At 41.2% G+C, this 24,295-nt stretch overlaps 4 protein-coding genes across 4 annotated transcripts; 2 read left to right on the top strand and 2 right to left on the bottom strand.

Moving 5' to 3' along the window:
• Positions 1 to 3,433: 3,433 nt before the first annotated feature.
• Positions 3,434 to 5,176, bottom strand: LOC144205449 (otoraplin-like). The gene is made up of 5 exons (XM_077729830.1): positions 5,097 to 5,176; positions 4,415 to 4,846; positions 4,196 to 4,335; positions 4,006 to 4,116; positions 3,434 to 3,932 (listed from the first exon to the last, which is right to left on the bottom strand). Exons 2-5 carry the CDS (start codon positions 4,593 to 4,595, stop codon positions 3,909 to 3,911), a joined length of 456 nt encoding a protein of 151 aa, XP_077585956.1. The 5' UTR covers positions 4,596 to 4,846; positions 5,097 to 5,176; the 3' UTR covers positions 3,434 to 3,908.
• Positions 5,177 to 5,366: 190 nt separating this feature from the next.
• Positions 5,367 to 10,384, top strand: gtpbp2a (GTP binding protein 2a). The gene is made up of 12 exons (XM_077729829.1): positions 5,367 to 5,764; positions 6,316 to 6,342; positions 6,606 to 6,790; positions 6,852 to 6,960; positions 7,045 to 7,242; positions 7,358 to 7,532; positions 7,644 to 7,863; positions 7,961 to 8,096; positions 8,200 to 8,258; positions 8,345 to 8,516; positions 8,581 to 8,745; positions 9,014 to 10,384. The coding sequence occupies exons 1-12, from the start codon at positions 5,576 to 5,578 to the stop codon at positions 9,215 to 9,217; spliced, it is 1,839 nt and encodes a 612-aa protein (XP_077585955.1). The 5' UTR covers positions 5,367 to 5,575; the 3' UTR covers positions 9,218 to 10,384.
• Positions 10,385 to 11,043: 659 nt separating this feature from the next.
• Positions 11,044 to 14,827, bottom strand: polh (polymerase (DNA directed), eta). The gene is made up of 10 exons (XM_077729831.1): positions 14,557 to 14,827; positions 14,108 to 14,242; positions 13,827 to 14,047; positions 13,566 to 13,729; positions 13,051 to 13,154; positions 12,862 to 12,981; positions 12,677 to 12,800; positions 12,043 to 12,108; positions 11,813 to 11,982; positions 11,044 to 11,757 (listed from the first exon to the last, which is right to left on the bottom strand). Exons 1-10 carry the CDS (start codon positions 14,691 to 14,693, stop codon positions 11,223 to 11,225), a joined length of 1,776 nt encoding a protein of 591 aa, XP_077585957.1. The 5' UTR covers positions 14,694 to 14,827; the 3' UTR covers positions 11,044 to 11,222.
• Positions 14,828 to 15,283: 456 nt separating this feature from the next.
• On the top strand, positions 15,284 to 19,678 carry LOC144205463 (non-selective voltage-gated ion channel VDAC2). The gene is made up of 9 exons (XM_077729855.1): positions 15,284 to 15,449; positions 16,816 to 16,887; positions 16,972 to 17,021; positions 17,121 to 17,273; positions 17,377 to 17,429; positions 17,509 to 17,736; positions 18,017 to 18,167; positions 18,256 to 18,313; positions 18,999 to 19,678. The coding sequence occupies exons 2-9, from the start codon at positions 16,821 to 16,823 to the stop codon at positions 19,088 to 19,090; spliced, it is 852 nt and encodes a 283-aa protein (XP_077585981.1). The 5' UTR covers positions 15,284 to 15,449; positions 16,816 to 16,820; the 3' UTR covers positions 19,091 to 19,678.
• Positions 19,679 to 24,295: the final 4,617 nt, after the last annotated feature.

The raw sequence follows: 24,295 nt of genomic DNA on the forward strand, positions 1-24,295 counted from the left end.
CCCTAATGAAGACAAAATAGTTCAGAAAATGCATAATTAAATGAATAAATGTTATTTTTTTAAGGATGTTGCCTCTTATTATGTTGGCACGACTTATAGTCCGGAAAATACGGTAGCATTGGGGTGGTTTCTGGCTTAGGAAATAGCGCAAAAATAAAGTGTGGGGGTTGGAGGGGTGTGTTGCCCCCCTATAAGTGGACGGCTGTTTACTAATTAGCGTTTGCAGCCTCCCCGGAGGTTTCCTCCCACACAAACAGCATTTGGTAGCAAGGAGATTAATTGTTTGGCTCGGACAAACAATCTGGCCTTTCCGCCCTGCTTTACTTTTCACCAGAGGTGCTATAAAAATAATTAAATAATAGTAATAATATTAAATTAGACATTCTGTCAGAGAAACTACTGTGGTTACTAGATAAGTCTTGAATAATTAATATCTAAGAGTAGTTTCTTGGTTTTTAAAAGTGAGCCATCATATAGGGTGATATTACGTCTCTTATTGGAGAAGAAACATATTTTTTTACATATTTTATAATGTTTAAATATTTATATTGACACTATTGAAATAAATCATGTCAGAAAAAAAGGCCAGATCACAACTAAAATTGTCATGATATAAATTGGGTGACAGAACCCAGGAAGCAAGAAAATGCTGTTTTTTAATGAAAAAAAATAATCATACAAAAACAATAAACACTGGATCCAAAATGGCGACTAAACTGGGGGTAACACACACCAACAAAGAGGCAAAAACATAACTTACCTGACAGGTAAACCAGAGGACACCAGGTCATACTCCATCCAACACCTGACATTCAAAACACAGGGTTTTAAATACACAGACAAAGGCTGATTACCACTCAAACACAAACCTGACCACATAAAGGGAAGAGTAGCCTGGAGAGACTCAGGAGTAAAAACATACACAAACACCCATAAAACACACACAAAGAAAAACAAGTACACATCCACCCAAAATTCCAATAAATATGAACGTTTTCAAAGTACTTAAAGTCATTGTAATAATAATAAATAATTGCTATTTCGCTTGTAACTTGTTTTTTTCGCCGTTGAAGTCAGAGTGGCGTTCAAGGCCTTCCCGATGACGCGACCTTTGACGCACGACGAGGCCAAAAGGGCTGGAGACACGGCCGGGTTGGACGCGATGACGCTCGGCGGCGGCGTGCGGGACTCGTGCGGGACACGTGTCCCGGCGTGTTCTTTCCATTAGGACACGACATTAGCGCTAATGGTAACGCCAGCGCGGAGGTTACCAGGCCGCTCTCCAGTGCCGCCTGCGACTCTGAAGTGCGCGCTCCATTTACAAGGCAAACAAAGGCCATTTTTCATTGGCCGGAGGGGAATGAGTCACGTGCCGTGGACGTCCACCTCGCCAAATATGAAATTCGACAAAATGAGTCCACGGGGGGTTTTCTCATATAAATCGGTGACGTTAAATATGGAATATTTTTTGCTTTATAAAAAAAGAAATCCTGCCTCGTTCATTTTCCAAAATCGCAGGGGGTGCTGGAGCATCTCCCAGCTAACTACGTTCACCAGGCAAGGGACACCCTAATTTTCTGATCAGCCAATCACAGGTCACGAGGAGACAAACAACCAATCTCTCATAGCTAAGAGCACGTTAGCCTACAATTAGCCTAGCGTGCATGTTTTGGGGCTCAGGGAAGAAAACACAGTCCCCAGAAAAAACCCACGCCAGCCCAGATGAAGAAAACGCAAACTCCACTCAAGAAGGACCCACCTGGGATTGAACCCTCGACCCCACAACTGCGAGGCACACTCCCTAACCACTTCATCACCATGCTACTCTCTCATAAATAGAAAACTATATTCTCCTACAATTTCTGACCTTCATTTATATGATATATTTCCTCATCCTTCAGGATTTGTATTTGTTTTTTCATGGTCGTGGCCGTATTATCAATTTGCAACAAATCAAAAGACTTGTGTGAACATAGTTTTTCCATGGGAGTCTTAGCACGGTCACCAGATCCCTCCGTGATGCTATTACGGAAAGGTCAGCGTCTGCTTCTGAGCAAAGCGCTACAGTTCCTGGACCAGACGGCGGCTAAGTGCTAAGTCCACCCAGCTCAGTCGTGACTAGCCTGGGAACGTTTACATCTGCTTCTACTTCATCCCAAACCTGCATTTTACAATCTACAGTAATCCCTCAAATATCACTGATAAAGTACACCAAACATGGCCGCAACAATTGAAAAAACGCAAACTAAAATCCCCCTATTATTACTACATGGTTTTAAAAAAATATTTTTACCAGTTCATATATCTCATCTTATTTTCTGAGCCGCTTTATCCTCATGAGGGTCGCCGGGGGTGCTGGAGCCTATCCCTGCTGTCCCTGGGCCAGAAACGGGGAACAAACAACAAATCACTCATAGTTAGAGGCAATTTAGAGTATGTAGTTAGCCCTTTTTTTGGAATGTGGGAGGAAAATGGAGTACCCGGAGAAAACCCACAAAGGCCTGGGATATTTTTAGGTTTTAGCCACCTAAAATGTTTCGGTGTGTGAACACGGATGCTCACCAAAGTATATAAATAAAGACTAGCGTGGGCTAGTCCGGAAGGGTCAATAAAAAAAGGAGGTGAAAGGCATTTAGAGATTGTCATCATGGCTCTGTTTTTTCCTGTCAATCAATACGAGCCCCATTAAGCTTAACAAAGCTTCTTTGTCCGTAAAACTGCACAACCAACCATTCAGGGACTCCTTTTCTCATGCCAAACCATAATATCAAAAAAAGATTCTCCTATTACTGATGATCCAGTAAAAAAATGGATTCGCCCCAAAAAAATTTGACCCCATAAATAGCTCATAACTCAAATCACCCTTTACTCAAATCATAATATACGACATTTTAGGACAACAACTCCATTTGAAGCTTATTTTATTAAAACTAGCAATACTAGTCCAATCCGATAAACAATGACAAATTGTTATTAGCAAAAATATATTGAAAAATAATTCAGAATATGTTGCTTTCATTGCATTATTAAATTTTAACAACAATAAACCTGTTAAATGGCATGCTATGTGCATTCCAGGCCTGTAGGTGACGATGTTTTAATTGTGAGTACATAAAAGACTAACTAAAAATGGTTTAATATTTAAAATGTTAAACGTTCCGTGACGCCGATGCCAAGTGATAAATCCATAAATTGTGGACAAAAGAAAAACGTAATGGCAATTACTCCATTTTGTTTGGGCGGCTAACGAGCTAACTTAATCTGGCTGCTCATGTCACGGCTGATTGGTTGTCATGACAAACACTTGTGGGCCTTTTCACGAGCGGTCGCCGTGAAAATAAAATAGAAAGGGCAGAATAGAGGAGGTTGGGTGGTGATGGATGCTTGGCTCTAGAAAAATAGGAATAAAAAATGATAAAGTGGAAGAATTGGCTGCTTTTCCCAGTGCCGATGTTATTTTTTGTGGTAAATGTCAACAAGTTTAGCAAATTTGTATTGATTGCAACTAATGCTCTAACGCACTGATGCCCGCGAGTCATGAATGAAATAAACAAATTAAAAGTTTGCCGGGTTGTCGTTTCAAATTCGCGTACGGAAGAGCAGATGTGAAGGAAAATCAATTGCGCTTGGTTAGAAATTAACAAAAACAACCCCAAAAAATACTAATACAATTCAGATTCAATTGCCAGAAAGGTAATAATTAATTCAAAAAAAAAAATCTAATTTTCTCTGAGTCATCCAAAAATAACTTGTTCCTTTTGTCATTAATTTTACTACACTCAAAATCAATTAAAATTCATGGAAAATTATGAATTCAGACCTTTACAGTCCAATTGATCCAAAATGAAAATTTGAGTAAATTTTTTTGTTATTTCGGAAACAAACACAAAAAAACGCACCTATCCACCTCACACACAGACGAAATCCACATTCTGCAACAACAAAAAGACATAAAAAAGTGAAAAATTAAAATACATACATCACTACCTCATTAACTTTACAAACCGTGGTTGGAATCTGGACAGTGTCCTCCCTAAAAGTGTTTGTCTCCTTCACCAAAGACGCAGGAAAGTATCCAATGATGCCCATCTGGTCCACGTAGCGGTCACCAAAAACCTAGCAAAGGACCAATTTCAGGTTAAAATGTCAATCTCGGCATCATTTTCCTCCACGACGGAGTTTATTTTGAACATACGCTGCCAGACCAGAAGACACCACCGCCCTCCTCTGGTACTAGTTTAGAATACACGTAAACCTTTTGACCTTTCTTGACATTGATGAATCTGCAGTCTGGGGCGATAAAGTCATCCAAAACCGTAGCCATGGAGAGAACATCTGCCAATAAAAAGCACACACACACATAAAGAACCGTGTCTTTAAAACTAGAAGAAAGAATCGGATTAAATGTACTTACACGAACATTCCACATCGCCGCAAATCTTTTTGTCCGCTAGTTTATCCACGGGAACGGCCTCCGATTTCGAGATGTGGAGAAGCATTCCCACGTAGAGGACCAGCACGAGCATTTTGCACAACAATCCTTTTGGAGAACACTGAGGGGAAACTTCTGGAAATGGGACGTGGCCCGACATCATAGGCACTCTGACCAATCCTGTTTAGTTTTCACAAGTGTTACACTCTGGAAGCAGTTACACCCTAAATAGGAGTTAGTTAGCGATTGTCAACCTAAGAAAACATGTTTGGTACACTTCTATAATGACTAAAAGGGCAATTATTATGTTTAAAACTATCTAAAGAGAAAGAAACGCTGTACCAACTGACCTTGGATTGGTCGCCAGGACATACAATAACATTGACCTGGTTTTAGGGCCTAAACTGGGCGTGGCTTGGGAAGGGGAGAGCAAAAAACAACAACATAAGATCATTTGCAAAGCAATAATAATGTTTTTCAGTGTTAAATTATCTCATGCGAGGACAGAAGTATTACGAATATGAAGTAGGGTTAGAAAATACAATACAATCAACAGTATAATGGGGTAATTTCGGTCCAAATTAAAAATGTGCGGATTCCGTTTACACTTGAATGGAGTTTAAAAAAATACAAGTGAAATAATGTAATTACACTTTGGTCTTACTTGACATATCTGTGAGGATGATTTCATACTTAAATGCAAACTTTCGTCAGTCTTGGTGTAATAACACCGACTTCCTCGTCGGCTGACGCAAAGCTTTGTAAGGCATTGGCTTGATTTAAGTGGCGTGCTCTGATTGTCTAAGGCAGCTCGGTTGAGCGGTGCTTACGCTGCTTAGAACGCAATTTGGGGGAACGCACCGCCCTGCTGGCTGCCCAAAATTTCAAAGCAAATCGTGCAATGTGACGTCAGATATTGTGACGTGTACCCTCGGAAAACTCAAAACCACTACCACAACACCGTTGTTATTGTTGCCTTATTGGACTTCCAGGGTCCCACTTTTTCTCGGTGGGGGGTTCATATAAAGGCTGCTTGACTGAAAACGACCCCCGTATTAGGGTGGGAAAAGTCAGGCTAGTGCAAGGCAACTTCCCGGTGTTTTGAGAGCCCCCCCGGTCCGCTGTCTCTTTGCCAAGCAGCTTATGGATGCACGGGTTTCTGAGTTGTTTGTCTCAGAAAATGGACACAATTGTGGTGGCTCTCGGACTGAAGTGAACCCGGGCAGTGCTTGCGGACAGAACCCTGCTACCAAAAGGAAGAAGAAAAGACCAATACCACGTCATTTTCGCAGTTTTAAACCGAGCCACAGCACCCCGTATCTTCCCCCAGAGGTACGCTTTCTTAAAACAAACATTCAAAATAAGCGATATCTTGTTTTTACGCGCCAATTTAATGCTACATTAAAATCCGTTTTGGGGTTCAAAGTCTGGTTTTGTGTTCTTTTTGTTCGCTAAGCTCATTAATATTGTCCAATTATTTGATTAGGGAATGCAGCAACCTTATTTTTGTAGCCATGTAGACGTCTATATGACTTAAATTTATATTTTTGAGGGTGTTGTTAGCATGCTAATTTAGCAACAGCTGTGTTTGTAAATATAGTTCAACATGGGGGGCGTGTACTTGCTGATATTTATGTCAAGTATTTTGCCTCCTTAGCCAGCAATAGTATTTCTATTTACGTTCTGTACTTTCATAATCAAATGGTTTTCTTAGCGGTAACAATTTTGAATGGAATTTGACACATTTGCTCATAATATATTTAGTAGCTTAGTGCCCAGCTTTGCATTTCAGTGTTATTAAAGCTAATTTATTTAAAATTCTTTGACAAATCAAGCTTTTGTTTAACCCTGCCTGTTTTAATAGTTTCTCTTTCGTTTCCCAGGTAGAAGAAGGTAATATAGAATATAAGGTAAGAAGGACTTTCTCAAAAAGAGTGTAAAATATTTAAAAAATCTGTATTGTCACAACAAACATAGTTTGTATTTGCTACTTAGTCATAGCTACATGCTAAAAACATACACCTTTGATCATTTCAGACTGTAAATTGTTTCCAAGAAGAACATTTGTAGGTTAACATTTGTCAAGAAATCAGACACCAACAAGGATTAACGACAACAATGTTAGCATCGGTGTAGCATTTCTTAAGTCTTTATCTTTGACCCTCCCGTCTAGCTGAAGCTAGTGGACCCCACTCAAAGTCGTTTCGAGCACCTGGTAACACAAATGAAATGGCGGCTTCAAGAAGGCCGCGGAGAAGCCGTCTATCAGATCGGGGTGGAGGATAACGGCATGTTGGTGGGACTGTCGGAGCAGGACATGAAGGCATCTCTCACCACCCTCCATAAAATGGCTGAGAAGTAAGCTCCACCCACCAATGGTTGTTAATATTCGCCCACTAAAATGATTTTTTTCTGCCAGAGTCGGCGCTGATATCACCATCATTCGGCACGCGCAGGTGGACTACGATGCCGATCAACCTCTTACCATTGCCGAAGCTTTAATTCGGAAGGTGCCAGATGACCAGCAGGTTGGTTAGCAAGGCTAGCATTTTTTTAATGATTTTTATCTTTGAATAACTTGAGTTTTACTTAGTTTCTGCTTTTACCTGCAGTTCCTGGACCTGCGAGTGGCCGTCCTGGGTAACGTGGACTCAGGCAAATCCACCCTACTGGGCGTTCTGACGCAGGGCGAGCTGGATAACGGACGTGGCAGGGCCAGACTCAACCTTTTCAGGCACCTTCATGAAATCCAGACCGGTCGAACCTCCAGCATCAGCTTTGAAATCCTCGGTTTCAACAGCAAAGGGGAGGTGAGTACGTAAACCATCACCAAGACCCAATGACGGGTACGTTCCAATCACATCTATTTTCTTTTCACAATAACTACGCGACTGACGCAATCTTTGAATTGATTTGTCTTTCCAGGTGGTCAACTACAGCGAGTCTCGAACAGCGGAAGAAATTTGCGAAAGCGCTTCGAAGATGATCACGTTCATCGATCTGGCAGGTCACCACAAATACTTGAAGACCACCATCTTTGGCCTAACCAGCTACTGCCCTGATTTCGCCATGCTCGTCGTGGGAGCCAATACTGGCATCGGTGAGTGATTTGGGAGTTACAAAACCACCATTGTTATCTTGTCAAGTCCATTTCTTTAAAAAAAACGTTAGCTTTAGTTTGTTTCAGAATGGCTTCTCCTTTTTTTGTTAGCCGGCACCACACGGGAGCACCTGGGCCTGGCCATGGCCCTCAAGGTGCCCATCTTCATGGTCATCAGCAAAGTGGACCTGTGCACTCGGGCCACTGTGGAGCGAACGGTGCGGCAATTGGAGCGACTCCTCAAGCAGCCCGGATGCAACAAGGTGCCCATGGTCGTGGCTAGCACGGATGACGCCGTCGCCGCCGCACAACAGTTTGCCCAGTCGCCCAAGTGCGTACCGACTCCCTTCTCATATCCAAAATATCACGAGAAAATATGGTAATACACGGTCATAGTTTTGAACTTGTTATTTTTCCCTTCTTGACAGCGTTACGCCGGTATTTACCGCTTCCAGCGTGTCCGGGGAAAACCTGGACCTACTCAAGGTCTTCTTCAACATTATTCCTCCGCTTAGCAACAGCAAGCAACAGGAGGAGCTCATGCAGCAGCTCACTGAATTTCAGGTAAAAGTCAGCCAAAAAAAAATACAAAAATGTCAAAAAAATCTCAGATCAGGGAGCCAAAATCAACCATAAAATGTGAAATTGACTGTCAAATGTTCTTCAGGTGGATGAGATCTACACGGTGCCAGAAGTAGGGACTGTGGTGGGCGGTACCTTGTATAGGTGAGTCCGCCAATAATGAAAAAATTCCACAAAAAAATGGAATGCGATTTATAAAATAATATTTGTATTTTTTTTTTGTGTGCTAGTGGCATTTGCCGAGAAGGAGACGATCTGGTGGTGGGCCCGTCAGAATTGGGCCGCTTCCACAAGCTAACCGTCGGGAGCATCCAGCGAAACCGTTCGGCCTGCCGCGTCCTTCGAGCCGGGCAGGCCGCCACGCTGGCGCTAGGCAACTTTGACCGCACGTTACTAAGAAAGGTCTGCCTCTGATGGAGTTTTTTTTTTTTTTTAGAAGGCGCCTGGTGACCTTTTGCACCCACAGGGAATGGTGATGGTGAGTCCGGAGATGGACCCTACAATCTGCTGGATATTTGAGGCGGAGATCGTACTCCTCTTTCACACCAAAACCTTCCACAAGGGCTTCCAGGTGACCGTCCACATAGGCAATGTCAGGCAGACCGCCACGGTGGAGGCGGTTTATGGCAAGGTGAGTCGCCAAACCCACCCAAGTGCGTCGGAGCAGATTCTGCGCCCTCTGGTGGACGCGTTTGTTGTTTCATCCCTGTTTTCAGATGGGATATTAATAAAAATATTTTAGATTTTCAAGAGAAAACCACTAAATAGACTTTTAATTTTCTCAAGATGATTTGACAATTTTATGCCCATATTTTTAGACCTTTTTAAACATATTTTTGGAAATTTTGCAGGCTTTGCTTAAGACTGAGTTGCCAAATTTTTGATTGTGTGTACAACAGGAGGAGCTGAGAACCGGAGAAAAAGCCGGTGTCCAGTTCAAATTTCTCAAGCATCCAGAGTACCTGAAGATGGGGGCCAAGGTCTTCTTCCGGGAGGGCGTCACCAAGGGCATCGGCCACATCACCAAGCTCCATCCCATTGCGCCATACCGCCACGAGCCGGAGAGCGATGAGGATGACGATGACTACGAGGATGAAGACTAGAAATTTGGCGTCCAGAACAAGTGGGTTTTGTTTTGATTACTTTTTTTTTTCAACAGACAAGTTTCTACCAAAGGTCAGACGGCACTCTTTTTCCTCACCTGTGTACCTTCAAATAGCTCAAAAAGCTAATAGAATGTAGCCAGACTGACATGTACACTTGCGATTGTTCACTTGTACACATTTAGCACTTGATTGATTAATGAGGGGGGAAAAATTGGATAAAAAACAATGCGCAAACATTAAAAAAATCATATACAACACATACTTAGCTTACAAAACAGCAAAATGTTGGAATTTCAGTCAAATTTGGTGTCCCTTAACTTAAAAAAATAGCTAAAAATTTTTTTTGGGAGTCATAAATAGCACTCATCTTAAAATTAGGGTTGAAATTTAAGATTACCTTCACTGACAGTTTTTTAAAAATACACAACACTATTTTTTCAGACTATAAGTCACACTACTCACAGAAATTGAAACTGAAAATATTTATAAAACGGTAAAAAGCATGTGACCACATGTTTTTATACCTGACGAAATTAAATTATAGGGAAAGGGACAATTTGGCAAAGGGTAGAAATGTAAGAAATAGCTAGACAAGACATAACTTGTACCACAAAAGAAGTTTTTTTGTCAGTTGGGCACTGAATGATAATGGTTGTTTTATTTCATTCAAAACAAAAAAAAAGTGGCGTTGTTTACAAGGTATTTTCAAGTTACTGATGTCTCACACACACAAACAGTGCCTAATAGAAGTGCCTTTTCCAACATAACATCACTCATTTATGCAATTTAAAAGTTTAAAAAAAATTCAAGTTGGTGCTACTGGTTCTTAATGCAAAAAAAAATGTATCAAAATATTACTGTTAAGTACTGCTTAAAAACAAGTGCTATTGGGCCTTATTATACAATATTTTCAGACTTTTACGCCCAGTTTTCCGCGTCAACACCCCATTTATTATTGCGTCGTTTTGCCCCTCCTCCCCCAAAATATTTCAACTATGGGATATATTTTGACATTTCTTTTTCCTCAGGTGTTTTTCTAGTCGTTTTTACATTTTCCAATCAAAATATTTCAAGCTATGTGATTTGTTTATTATCCCTTTTAAATAATGAGAATGTTTATGTACAGATACAATTGGTATGTTTGTGAATAAATCTTTTATCGCGTTAAAAATGGGTCTTTTATTTTTTTGACGGCATTTTATTAATGGAAAAAAATGGAAATCTATATTCTGAGATAACTATGTTACTGACATGCCTTTTTAGATGGAGTAAAATGACTTTTCTTGCCAGGTGTAGCTTGTTAGCATCTGCTTGCTTGTTGTGATTCAACTACATGGTAAGACATTTTTTTTACTTACTATAGTCACAAAGTTAGGTTACACATTTTTTATATTATATTATGACCATGTAAAGGTCAATACCAGAAAATATATATATATTTTTTAAATTTTATCTAGGCAAACCTTCTAAATGTATGACTGTATTATTAGCATATGCATATAACATTTTACTAGTACTTTGAGAACCAACAACATTACTGAAGAGTTGATCCACCCATTTTGAAGGGCCGGTTTTTGTTCCAAGCCATCAACACAACCCCCGTCGGTTTAACCGACGGAACCGACGGGGGTTGTGCTCAAACAAGAACCACCTGAGTGCAATCCACTGATTGCACTTGTTGGACAAGTTTGGTGAAAAAGCGCTCTTCATTATGGGCTGGAACGAAAACCCACACCCATTTTTTTGTTGTTGAATTGTTTGCCCAACACTAATCTTATTTTATTCACATATACTCACTCTTTAGAGAAAAAATAACAAAACACTAGATTTATGAAATAATAGAATTTATTATAGGCTCAAATTTGTAACAATATTAAGGCATTCTGGCTTGCCATAGCAAATTGTCAATGGGATTATTAGTTATAAATTCAAAAAGTATGTTGGGGAAACTTTAAGTCTTATTTGTTTAAGTAGACAAGGCACTTATGATTGGAATGATTGATCAGTATTTTTGGAAAAAAGAATCCAGAGTCCCTGAAGCTCCTCCCTTAGCCCCGCCTAGTGAGCGCCGTTTTTTGGGAGGCGGTCCTCCCGATAACCGTTTTTTTGTTTCGGGGGAGGGGGATTTTTTGAAGGTTTTGTGCAAGTCCAAAGCAAAGTGATAGTCATCATGTTCGGGCACCTCCCACACTGGGATGTCCTTCCCGCAGCGTTGGCATTTGATTGAGTCTTCCGCAATGGGCGGGGCTAAGTCGACGTCCTGCTTTAAACTCGTTTCAGGGTTTTTTTGGAGGAAGAAGGAGGCGATGTCGGTGCCGGGGCCCGCCGAAGCGGGGGTTGAGGGTCCTGGCGTTTGGTGCTTGTTAAAGAAGGACTGGATGGTGGGGTGGGTTTTACGCGGGGTGTCGTTGATGGGGTTTAGTCTTTGAGTGGGCGAAGGGACGGCGCTCAGGAACCCCGCGATGCCCCCCGCCGATGCCGAAGGGGCGTCGGAGAATTTGCTGGCGGAGAGGTGGAGCAGGGTGAGGGGCGGAGTCCTGCGTTAAATGAACCAATTAAAAGACGGTTAACATTTGTTTGTGGGGGACGTACCAAGCGGCTTGTTGATTTCCTGCGGCGTTTAGGCTCTTGATAATGGCAAAAGCGTCGCTGGATAATTTAGCGGCGTCGTAGCGCACTAAAGCGCAACATCGGGAGAAACTGCTGGTTTTGTCGCCCAGTTGCCGGACGCCAACTGTTAGTTGCTTTGCCACTCGACAGTTCTGAAAGTAGGAAAAATGATTAGGAGATAGGTCAAAGGTCACTTGAAGTATTTTTCATACCACTTCTCTGTCCTTGGAGAGCCTTTCTTCCAGTTCTAAAGCCAGTTGATGAAGCCAATGTTGGACCTACAAATAACATTAAAAATGAATAGCCATCTTATTATGCTAATGAGGATGATGCAATACTATTAAGTTGTAGCCATAAAAATAGACCATAATAACAAACTGCTATGCCATATCACAAGCTATATTAAAATTATTATATCATATTTCTCAGTTATCTTTAGCAAAATATTGTACTTGATTCCAAAATAAAACTCATTGTTTTATTTAGGAAATTTTGGGGTTAAAAAAAATTGTGGAATAATTTTGAAATTGAAAAAAATAAACCTACATAGAATGCTCGTGTTCCAGTATTAATATTAACTGATTGATAAATTGTGTTAGCTCAAAACAATATCTTATTTTGAAAATTCTAAATATTCACATTTTTCTCATTATTGTACTGTAAGATCAGTGTAAGATTTTTTTTTTGTGCCACATAATTGAATTTCTACTCAAAAATAAAGTCGGGTGGTAAAATTTGTCATCATTGTTGTTTTATTTTCCCCAAAATTAGTTCATTTATTTTTCAATTGTATTGATTATCCCACCATGTTGCGTAATCCTAATCCAAAACAATGGTAACAACTACCTGATCTTTTGTAGCTAGTGATGTCTTCCCAGGAAAGTTCTTACTGCATCCGATAGACTTTGGCAGCTGTCTGGGCTTGACCGATTCAAAGTCGACACCCCGGCACAGATCGTACAGCCACTGACTGAAAAAAAACATTCAATTCCATCATTTAAAGCAAGACTCGGCGGATTCTACGACGTTACCCGGTCTTCTCTCCAAAGTGCTGCCCCAGTTGAGCCTGAGAAAATCCAGTTAACTCCCCCACGAACTCCACTTGAAGCTTTTCGGCGATGGAGGTGCCCAGTTTGCCTCCCAAGTTGCGTCTAAGGACATCAACAAAAACGAAGGTGGGTTGCCAAGTTCAGGTTTTTTTAGTTAGCTCAAATGCTCACATTTTGCTAATGGGTAGCGTGTTGAAAAGTTCCGTCACGGAATCGAGCGGCAAGACGGTTTGTCGATTTGGTTTGTTTAGACCGCATGCTAGTTTGGCCAACACCTGAAATATACAGAAGGGAATTGAATTAATTATTATCAATAATGTGATATTAATTGGAAGGATTATTTAACATGTATTTATTAGTCATTTGAAAAGAGCTTCAAAATATTTAATAATATATTTAAATCTTGAGATGAGCCAGATCTGTTTAGATTTTGAGCTTGGTCATATTTTTTTTGTAAAAAAATTAAAAATTATATTTTTTAAAAATATTAAAATTTTGTTTTGAACATTTTTTTTATGTTCAAAGTTTTCTGGCTGGGAGTCTATCACCACATTGGGAGTAAAAAAATAAAATAAAAATTGGCATTGATACATCCCAAGAATGCCAAATATTTATTCATTAAAAATCGTGCAAAGGCATAAGCCCCTCCCCCTACCTTTGGGAGAAAATATATTTTTTCTTATTACCTTATTGTGCGATATGCCAGCTGAGCACTGAAAACTCGTGTGTTTCTCCACAGCCGCCCTCATTTCCTCCACGATGAGGGCCCCCATGGCGAGCTCAAGTTCGGCCGTGTCGTGCTCCGCTAAAGACGCTAACCACTCCTGGACGCCTCTGGACCTCTGATTTTCTGCAGGACACGTGAGCAGAGCATGAATTATTTGGGCAAAAACCCCACGGCATGACGTCCGGTCACGCATAAATACAGATGATTTTTTTTCACTAACCTTTATCCACAATGGCAGCCTCTTCTTCAGGCAAGCTGAGAGGGTAACCTTGGATGCAAGTGTTCGTCAGCAGGTCAGGCGCCACGACTCGGTTCTCCGCGTTCTTCAGCCGCTGCCGGACGGCCTCGCTCAAGTCCATGTAGGCCTCGTCGATGCTGGCTCTCTCGACCACGGCGAAGCGAGACATGACTTCTATGACCTCCACACTGGCTTCTCGGTAGCTGGAACGCAACAGAATGCTCAGGTTGGGATTTGGAGACGGCGAAGTGAGCGTCACTTACGGACTCAGGTCAGCTTTGCCGTGAGATTCTCGAACCCGAGCCACTCGCAGGTCAGGGCACAGCTTCTTGGCGTCGTCCACCCACATATTTTTGGTTACGCCGTGGGCTCGGGCCTCGTAGCTCACGGCTATAATTCTAATTTGGGGAGGAAAAATATCAGCATTTTGAAAAAGGGAATCACAAATTTATCATTCTTGTTTTTAGATACTTTTTTTTCACTCTTGCGTGCAATTTTCCTCATATAAAACATGTGTGTAATCTTGAACGAAAAACTTAATTTAAACCTGTTCATGTTTAGTTTTACTAGTACAATTCTCCCATCAAAAATGACAAAACATGTGATTTATGACTTTCTAAATTTATTTTGTTTCTTGTATTTAAAAAAAGGTTGTTGTAGATGTGACAATCTGAGAGGTTTATAAAATTTGAAGGCAACGATGAGGGCTCACCCGCCTCCTTTCCAAGTCTTGTACTGGGCCACCACACAAGGCGTTTTCTTCAGGGTTGGATTCAGCCTCTGTTCCACCTGCACGTAGAAACAGTCCATGTCCACCAACGCCACCACTCTGTCTTTCCCGTATTCCATTTTTTAAGATGAAGCAATCACGACAACTTGTTACTGATCAATTTTAGCGACAATGAACAACGTAAAGTGTTGCATTTATTTTCCCGCAAATTGGGGTCTTACATAAGCGCGTCATCAAAAGTGGACGGAAAAACAGTTTGTTTTTGGATGACGCAATTTAGAGCGACCAATTAGGGCAAATTATATTTGTCTTTGCCCTTGTCAAAACTATGCTGTATGCAAAAATAAACAGACAACAGTCAACAAAGAACAATCTTTCACTTACTGTTCGATTTCATCTTGCATTTTATTTTAATTTAATTCATACATTCATTTCTTTTGTTATGTGTCGCTGTCACATTGTGGATAATGCTACGAAATTGGAATGCATTAATTTTGTGACTATATGAGAAATATGAGATACATAATGACTGTATCTAGGGAAAAATGAATTTCACTGAGCTGTTTATGCGTTGAAATATGATTGGCTGGTAAACATTTCAAATTCAAAATACTTTTGTATTTAAAAATATAATAAAAGCATTGCAGCACGCGATATTTGTACTAAACATATTGTACAGTTTGGAGAATTTTGTTTTCTAATCAGGCAAATTCAGGCTAGCCCGGGTCCTAAGGCAGGATGCGATAGGTCAGGTTTCAAGTGAGCGCAGTCTCCTTCAGCTCGTCCTCCAACCGGTCAAGGCTGCCTCGCCCGTACGGCTCGGGAACATCTGTCCAAAAGTCACTTTAGTCCACGTCGAGACCTCTCTACGACTGGTAAGGGACTCGTTTTGACCTGCGGTAATAAAATAAACGCCTGCCTCGTTCTTAAACTTGCATAATGAAGGTCTCTGACTGGGTTTTGCCTCTCGCCGGTATCTGTGCTTTAGCTTTAGCTGATTTAGCTAAGCTAGAAGCGGCACGCCATTTCGTACTCCTGCAGCATTAAATGTATCTAATTATTCTCTAAAAAATGCGCCCATTTTGTCTTAACCATTTTGGGAGGTTAATGATTGTGTTTTTCATTTGACCTATAGACTTGGGTTGTTTGGGCAGTGTTTTTTCTTCTACTTTGGCCTATACTGGGTGACTGCCCTCGATAACGCACATCAATTTGACGTGCTACTAATTAGCGGCAACATGTGCCCTCAACCCCGCCTCACTTTTAAACCAACTCCCGATAAGAAGCAGATGCTTTGTGCTAAATGGCCAATCTGTCCCTTCGTGTTCAACGGGCTTTTCAGGCCCGTATGACAAGTCGGTGAACAGCCACAATTGCGTGCCAAGAACAACGAATCAAATCAGTAAGCGTTATTGGCCAATATTCTTAAAATTACAACACGTTCTTTTATTTTGTAAAGATCCACTCGAAATCTGGGGTTCTAATGACTGATGAAGCACAAGGTGACTGTTGCTAATATGTAACTAGGAAGGTCAGAGAGTATAGAACCTAATAGAAATTCTATTTAAGATATATGCTAACTCATCTCATCACATAGTAATCTGTCTTTTGATATATATATTTTTTGGGGTGCCTATTTGTTAAATTTGGGGTAAAAATTGAGTAGGGCCTTGTATGCTTGAGACTATTGGCCAAACAATTGGAGGGCAGACATAGTAAACAAATGATCTTTAATGAAGCTATCATTGGTGTGTGTTAAGATATGTGAAGAAGATTAACTCTGCCCCCAAGATGACACCTGGCGACAAATTCCACAGAGTCAGAGCTGAGATTTTAAGTCGTGACCTTTCTTCTTTCAGGCAAATTTGCTGACCACGGCTGCGTGTCCCTTGCATAATATTAAACTACTGCAGTGGTACCACCCTCGTAACATTTAAATAAGCGGGTATTAAAAATAGAGTTGTTCCAATCACATGTTTTTGCGCCTTAACTCGAACGTGCCGTCTGATTTTGACGATCTGCCGATACACTGTCTATTTTAGGGATTAAAATAATCTATTAAAAGCACTACAGTGGTAGCCAAAGCTCCCAGTCAAAATTGATTGTCTATTGCTGTCAATGGCAGCCTATGTTTTTATACTTGGAAACAAAAATAATAATACTTGGGCAAAAACTGTATTTGAAAATAATTTGAATGTTTTGCACACAAGAACTAAAATGTGTTTTCCCCTTTTTTTGCAGCAACAATGGCTGTGCCTCCCTCATATGTTGATCTGGGCAAGTCCGCCAAGGATATCTTCAACAAAGGCTATGGTAGGAATTCCTATTGACCAAACCGATGAATTATCCAACCCGTCTGCTCTGACAAGGTTTAATCAAAACAACCCTTTTGTTCAGGATTTGGCCTGGTGAAGCTCGACGTCAAGACAAAGTCAGCCAGTGGAGTGGTAATTGCAATATTTGTGTTTAATTTTTTACTTGATAATTGGTATAAAATGTGCCAGAAGAAAAAAGGACTTTCTTTTAAGCTTAATTTTTTTTTTCAGGAATTCAAAACATCTGGATCCTCCAACACTGACACGAGCAAAGTTAATGGCAGCCTTGAAACCAAATACAAGAGGGCAGAGTACGGCCTGACGTTCACCGAGAAATGGAACACCGACAACACCCTGGGAACAGAAATGACCATTGAAGATCAGGTAAACACAACTAATATAATACATTAAATTGCAGTCTTTTATGACCCATTTGTGCACAATGGCTAACTCACCATTGCCTTATTATTTTTTCCATTTGTCATAGATTGCCAAAGGACTCAAGTTGACCTTTGATACCACCTTCTCGCCAAACACTGGGTATGATCGTCATACTTAAGGCTAGATTTTTGGGGTTTCCCCCGGGCGGACTGATGCAATTCTGTTATTTCTCCGACAGCAAGAAGAGCGGCAAAGTCAAGACCGCCTACAAACGGGAGTACGTCAACCTGGGCTGCGACGTCGACTTTGACTTTGCCGGCCCCACCATCCACGGCGCGGCCGTGGTCGGCTACGAGGGCTGGCTCGCCGGTTACCAGATGACCTTTGACACTGCCAAGTCTAAGATGACCCAGAACAACTTTGCCATCGGCTACAAGACCGGAGACTTCCAGCTGCACACCAATGTGTAAATGACACCATTTCTTACAACAGTCGACAACCACAGGCTCACAAATGAATCAAAACCACATTTCCTGCACATTTTAGTAGACAAAGGCTGTCAAAGTGGCTAGGGGTGTAATTCCCTCATTCGCCACCAGAGGGCGATCATAATGTTTTTGGTAGCATTGAGATGACAGTAGTCTGAATTAATTGACTATTTACACGGTGATATTTATGTTATGAGTCCTACTAAATTTAGGCTGTTAAATTATGAGTTAAAATGACTTTTTTTTTCTCTTTTCTAGTAATGATGGGGCAGAGTTTGGAGGCTCCATCTACCAGAAGGTGAGCGACAAGCTGGAGACCGCCGTCAACCTGGCGTGGACCGCCGGCAGCAACAGCACACGCTTTGGCATCGCCGCCAAGTACCAGCTGGACTGCGACGCCTCCGTCAGCGTAAGTATAGCAGCGGCGGCGACGAGGCGGGGAACTCAAAAAGAGCTTTTCGCAATACTCAATTTTGTCATCTATTTTTTCTCTAAAGGCTAAAGTGAACAACAACAGCCTTGTTGGTGTCGGCTACACTCAGACCCTTAGACCAGGTAAGATTCACACACCCAACAGTGACAATTGTTTAGCATGTTCTTCAACATTGTTATACCTTTTTAGCATTAGAGCTGACTTTTTACTTTAATGTACATAGCTTATGATGACAAGTATTTTTGCGATTGCTACTGGATATGCGCTTGTCACGGTAATAGTTTTAAAGAAAAGATGTCTTTTTCTTTAAAGCTATTTTGATTTTGGTGTTGTAGATTTGAAAAATATCTGATTATGAATCATCACAGGTCATGAAAACTGATTTTGGCAGTTTCATTTGCTCTTTTTTTTAAACATTATCTCTGGTAAACAGTGACCCTGCTATTTGAAAATTTAATATCACTGCCAACTTATACATTATCTTACACTATTACATCCATATTCAGAATTTCACTGTTTTCTATCTTGTTGAGAATGTGCTTCTTGGCCAAATGTATATTTTACAGCCAAAAAATGATCCCAAAATCCCCCAAAATATCAAAATCACTTACAAACGACAATTTCCGGGAAACAAAAAACTGCTCATGACCTAATACTTTCCATTACTATGGAAATAAATCCCTTTTTTTTTCTACACGCGGTCGTCTAACCCCTGAAAATTATTGGTCAAATTCTGAGTCCGTCGCGTTGCACAGATCAACTTTGAGAGGGCGCTAGCATTGACTCGTATCTCTCGTTGGTATCAAGGCGTGAAGCTGACCTTGGCCGGTCTGGTCGACGGCAAAAACATCAACGCCGGAGGCCACAAGCTGGGTCTGGGCTTGGAACTGGAAGCCTAAACTTTCCCTCCCATCCCGACAAACTCCGGAATATCAGAAGAATTTGGGCCTCACCCGTTTCCAACCAGCAAAAACAAAAAAGGGGGAGGGGACATCTCGGGAAGAGAGCGCAACAACAAACTCTTACCTTGTCCGGCGACGGCGACACATTTCTCTGTGGCTTTGTAGTTGCACCAGTTAGCCGCTATGTTATTTATACAAAGTGTAACATCTCACCGTTCCGTTCCCACCCAGCACTTCCGGGCGACCGGTCCCGGCCGGGACCCCCCGGGTCGCCTCACACCCACACTCCCCCCGTTTGTCTCCCCCCGCCGTCGTCACTTGTGTCAAAAACGGCGCCGTCTGATATTCCTCAGTTTTGGAGCACGCTAGGCTTTGGTGTTTTCTGTTGCTATTTAAATAAAGCTTTGAGCCTCTTTCACGCCCATCGGAAGGCGGTCGGTCGTCCAGGCCCGTCATTGGAAGTCATGCCAAAAGTTAGCAAAAATGTCAAGGGAGTCAACTGTAAGTTCTCCTGGCTAGCACCAGGGCGGGCGACCCAGGTCCTTTTGTCTATGTTACCTTTTCAATAAAGTCTCCATCCTTCAACTTGGCTCAACGTGTGCTCTTGTTAAATAGTCTCATTTGATCAATTGAGCTCTATTGATTGTCATTCTTATGCTTATTCTGATTCACTTGTGGAAATATAAGTATATACGTAATATAAAAGCTAAATTTGTTTTGCAACATAACCGTGGGTTAATTTATATAATAGTCCAATGTGATCAATTGAGCTCTCTTGATTGTTATTTTCTTGTAAATATAAGTGTACATAGTATAAAACACCACACACGTATGTATACATATACATATATACATTAACATACATGTATACAAATACATCTAAACATACATATACATGTATACATATATATATACATATACACACATATAGACATAAATATACACATGTTCAGACACACACAAATACATATATATATACATACAAATATACACATCCTTATATACATATACACAGATATATTACATATATGTATGTATACCTCTGGATTTTTTTTAATATACTATAGTAATGTGCTTAATTCTCTTAACTTTCTGCAAAGATAGTTTCTCTTGTATGAACATAGTGTAGTATTCAACGTACTGCATATGAATTTAGAAAAATAGCTACACCTCAGCATATTTTTCATTTTTTTTATCGCTTTTGACTCTTTCCCTCCAACTGACAGTCATCCACATTAAATCCATTTCAATTGCAACAACAGTAGTCAATGCACATACACTTAAAAGTCAATGCATTTTCCTTTTCTAACCCCAATTCCGATCCCCTTTTTTAGCCGTTAATGTACTTTCAAATCTTAGCAAAGTTAGGCAGTCCAGAATTTATTTTAGGCCACTTTCCATTCCAGCCTTCAAACTTTGCGACCGTTTAAATGTTCTTCTCCAAGGACGCCATCATTTCTCATTAAAAATGCACAAACGAGAACACATCATCGCAATGAACCGTGACGTGCATTGTCTCAGCAAAAAAATAAAAAATAAATAACTAAGGAGGGAATTTCTCGACATCCCGCTAAAGGTCTCTGAAGCAAAAAAAATAGGACGCCATGTCTTTCCGCCATTTTGGGGCTTTGCTTCGATGACGCTAATTGTTTTTGCTATTGGTGCCGGAGCTTCTCGTAGACGAGCTTCGGTCCCTCGACTGCTTTTGCGTGGCTTTAAGCGAAGGCCGCCATAACCGCCATCTGCGCGCCATCTTTTCCTCCTGGCGGCCGCGACTGTCAAAATCGTGGCGGCGTCCCGTTCTCGTGGGTAGCAAAATCAACGGCAGGAAACCAAAGTGACACCTTCCGCTGCTAATATGAAACAAAATAATTCAACAGCTTTGGCTTTTGATGAAGAGGAGCGAGAGAGCAAGAGCGAGAGGGAGCGAACACACTTTGCATTTTGGAAAGCTCAAGTTTTTGTCGAGCTGGCAAAGAAGAAAGTCACTTTTGACGCCACTTCTTAGTCGTCCTCGTGACAGTCGACTCACTGATGGTGCCGCAAATACGTCAAAGCGTACCTTTAGAAGAGCGTTTTCATTTTCCTCTGCAGGAAAATGCAATTGTGAGCCTGTTTGTAGTTCCTCACTGTTAAAATGGCGCCATTATTAGTTATCAAGGAACCATTAAAAGGCCTTAAAGTGACCTTTAAATACCCCCAAATCAACAGAAAACCTGAAAAAACAACCAGTTCAACCAGTTCACCTGTTTTTTTAAATGTCTGAAAAAATCAGATTACCCTGAGAAAACCCACATAGGGATTTCATTTTCTGAACCTCACAAGGTTCGCAGGGGGTGCTTTGGCGTGCTATCCGAGCTAATTATGGGTGAGGGACACCCTGAAGGGCAACAAATCATAGTTAAGGGAAATTTAGAGTCTTCAATTAGCTTAGCATGCATGTTTTTCTGATGTGTGTTGAAACCGGATTACCTGAAGAAAACCCACACATGCCCAAAGACAACATGCATATCCCACACAGTGTCAGGACCAATCTGGGATCAAACCCACGACCCTAGAACTGCAAGGCCAAAGAGGAGACGGGCGAACAATCATAAAAAAACTGCCATTTTCCGTATTTACTCGCATATAAGCCCCACCATGAAGGCCTTCCATTCAATTTAAACCAAATTTGAGGCCATTTTGAACACTTTGAGAACATTTGGACTCCATTTTTGTTACTTTGGATGACTTATTGAAATACAAATATAGCTTTAACATTTCATCCGATCACAGAATCCGTTTTTGGTCGACCCATCAACGATTCTCTTGACAATCCCTTTCACTTTTGTTGTATTATCCTCTTCTTACCAGCAAGTGGCACTGTTGTTCAGCAAATCTTTAGTTAAGCGCACCAGCCCCGGAGCTACATCCCTCTCTCCTCTTGTCGATTTGACCTCTGACCCCCTCCCCAATCGAGAACACGTCCGTATTGACACGCCGACGAACTCCCCGCGCTGGGATGCTAATAGCCTAATAGCGCCCGTCCCGTCGTCTGCGAGCGGGAAGATAAGCGGCGTGGATTTCAAGCCACGCCAGATTGACTCGTGTCTGGCGGCGTTCCATCCACAGGCGCTTCTTGTGTTTTGACAGCGTGACAAGTCCGCTTTTGACGCCACGTATCCGCGTCAATCCCGCAAAAAGTGGGACACGCCGTTGCCCCAGCGGCACGTCGCCCACTTTTCCCGCACCGGAGACATTTTTATACAGTAATCCCTCGCTTAACGCGGTTCCTGTAAACCAGACACGGTAAACAAAAAACGAAAAGTAGGGTCACCCCTATTTAAAAAAAAAATGATATTTTTTTGTGCTTTGTCCTAGTAGCAAGCGGAGGACTTGGGCGTGGCTTCTGATTGCGAGTTTCAAAGTGGATTTTCACATTTTTATGAACTTTAAAAAATATTAATTTTTTGGGAGAAACATGGTTTTAATTGTTCCAGTATTCTTGGTCCCATTGTTTTTAAACTTAATTCTGCACTGATTAATGCAAAAAAAAGTACAGTAATCCCTCGATTACCGCGGTTAATGTAGACCAAAAAATACGAAGTAGGGTTACCCCTATTTAAAAAAGAAATAAGAGTAATATATATATTTTTATCTCAGTGCTGAGTTCTAGTAGCAAGAAAAGGAAAGGGGCGTGGCTTCCACTTGCGAGTTTCAGCATGGATTTTCACATTTTTATGAACTTAAAAGATGTATTTATTTATTTTTGATTTTTTTACTTCATTGTTGAGTTAGTAGTAGTAAGCCGAGGAAAGGGGCGTGGCTTCCACTTGTGAGTTTCAGCATCGATTTTCACATTATCACTTTTAAAAGATTTATTAATTAATTTATTTTGCACTTTATTGCTGAGTTCTTGTAGCTAGCAGTGGAAAGGGGCGTGGCTTCCGCTTACAAGTTTTAGTATGGATTTTCACATTTTTTTTATAAACTTATAAACTAAATTAATTTAAAAAAAAATTCCCCCCGAAAAAATCCATGCCGTGAATCCGCGATATTCGAGGGATTACCGCACTCAGGCGACGCCCATAACCGCAAACAAACATTCTCAACACCTGCTGCTATTCCCCCACGTAATTCTATCTTTATGGAAGCGGTACGGGAGGCGGAAAACGTGGAGGATAAGCCGCCCCACCTCCTCCACCGATCCGTTCTTTTGTGCGTCGGAGGCCCGGCGGAACAAAACGAACGGATGGTTCTCGGCGGAGCGCAAAAAAAGCCGGCAAACAAACGTCGGTGAATGGCAGGCGCGCTTGTTTGACTTGTAAATCACCCACGGCATCTATTCTATTAACCTGCAGTGTAAATAAATACAGCATTGAATTTCCATAGAAACGCGTATGCCGCTTTGACAGTCCTCAAGAGAGATCAAACAGAGCGCCAGAAAACGCCGCCGCCGCCGCCGAGCGTCACGTGTGTCGAAGCGTCCATCAAAAATAAGAAAAAAAAATAAGAAAACGTTGCGTCTGTGGAAATGTTCCTGGGAGTCCCATTGCATTTTTTTTACCTTTTTTTAAACATAGTAAACATACCATATTGCTTCAAAGATACAAAAAAAAATAGACATCTTTCTGGTTTGCCTTTCCTATCGAAAATAGTCAAGTTTAATAAAGTTATACGAATACGTTGTGTAAATATTGGTATGAAAATGACATGATCTTGTTCAATGAAATTTAAAATGATTGGCCCAGAGGTTCAGAAATGGGATTTTACGTATGCTAATTGCTATCAAGTTCCAGCAACGTTGGTACTTTGGCTAATTTAGCACTCTTATTTTTTGTCGGCAACTACACAGTCACTTCTAGAGCCAGCCAAAGTTGATCTATTCTATTTTCCTACAAAATTTTGCAGTGGAAAAGGAACTTTATGTTGAAATATTTTGTAAACTATCTTCATATTTAACAGTATTTAGTTCCACATCTCATTCCAACTTTGAAATACCAAAACAATTCATTGACTAGCCTCCAATTCCACAAAACAGTCCAAAGTCATACCCAACAACAAACCCCGCCCTCCATCCCCACCCTCACCATTAGCCCCCGCCCCCTCTTCCACTCTCATCCGACCACCGCGTCCCACTGTGACCGCACTTGAGGCGCTAATGATAATGTTATAACCCAGACCAATTACCATGGCAATCAGACTCACTTAATTGAGTTGATG

The sequence above is a fragment of the Stigmatopora nigra genome, chromosome 12 (assembly GCF_051989575.1).
Source record: "Stigmatopora nigra isolate UIUO_SnigA chromosome 12, RoL_Snig_1.1, whole genome shotgun sequence".
Taxonomy (NCBI): domain Eukaryota; kingdom Metazoa; phylum Chordata; class Actinopteri; order Syngnathiformes; family Syngnathidae; genus Stigmatopora; species Stigmatopora nigra.

Bases quoted from the DNA above. Each gene is read 5' to 3' on its own strand.
- LOC144205449 (XM_077729830.1), bottom strand. From the start codon at position 4,595: ATGATGTCGGGCCACGTCCCATTTCCAGAAGTTTCCCCTCAGTGTTCT. The intron at 4,336-4,414 runs GTAAGTACATTT...TTTTATTGGCAG, and splicing joins CGGCGATGTGGAATGTTCGT to ATGTTCTCTCCATGGCTACG. The intron at 3,933-4,005 runs GTTTGTAAAGTT...TTGTTGTTGCAG, and splicing joins CTGTCCAGATTCCAACCACG to AATGTGGATTTCGTCTGTGT.
- gtpbp2a (XM_077729829.1), top strand. From the start codon at position 5,576: ATGGATGCACGGGTTTCTGAGTTGTTTGTCTCAGAAAATGGACACAAT. The intron at 6,343-6,605 runs GTAAGAAGGACT...CCTCCCGTCTAG, and splicing joins AAGGTAATATAGAATATAAG to CTGAAGCTAGTGGACCCCAC. The intron at 8,517-8,580 runs GTCTGCCTCTGA...TTGCACCCACAG, and splicing joins ACCGCACGTTACTAAGAAAG to GGAATGGTGATGGTGAGTCC.
- polh (XM_077729831.1), bottom strand. From the start codon at position 14,693: ATGGAATACGGGAAAGACAGAGTGGTGGCGTTGGTGGACATGGACTGT. The intron at 13,730-13,826 runs GTTAGTGAAAAA...CGTGTCCTGCAG, and splicing joins GGCTGCCATTGTGGATAAAG to AAAATCAGAGGTCCAGAGGC. The intron at 12,109-12,676 runs GTAGTTGTTACC...TGTTATTTGTAG, and splicing joins CACTAGCTACAAAAGATCAG to GTCCAACATTGGCTTCATCA.
- LOC144205463 (XM_077729855.1), top strand. From the start codon at position 16,821: ATGGCTGTGCCTCCCTCATATGTTGATCTGGGCAAGTCCGCCAAGGAT. The intron at 16,888-16,971 runs GTAGGAATTCCT...CCTTTTGTTCAG, and splicing joins TATCTTCAACAAAGGCTATG to GATTTGGCCTGGTGAAGCTC. The intron at 17,022-17,120 runs GTAATTGCAATA...TTTTTTTTTCAG, and splicing joins CAAAGTCAGCCAGTGGAGTG to GAATTCAAAACATCTGGATC.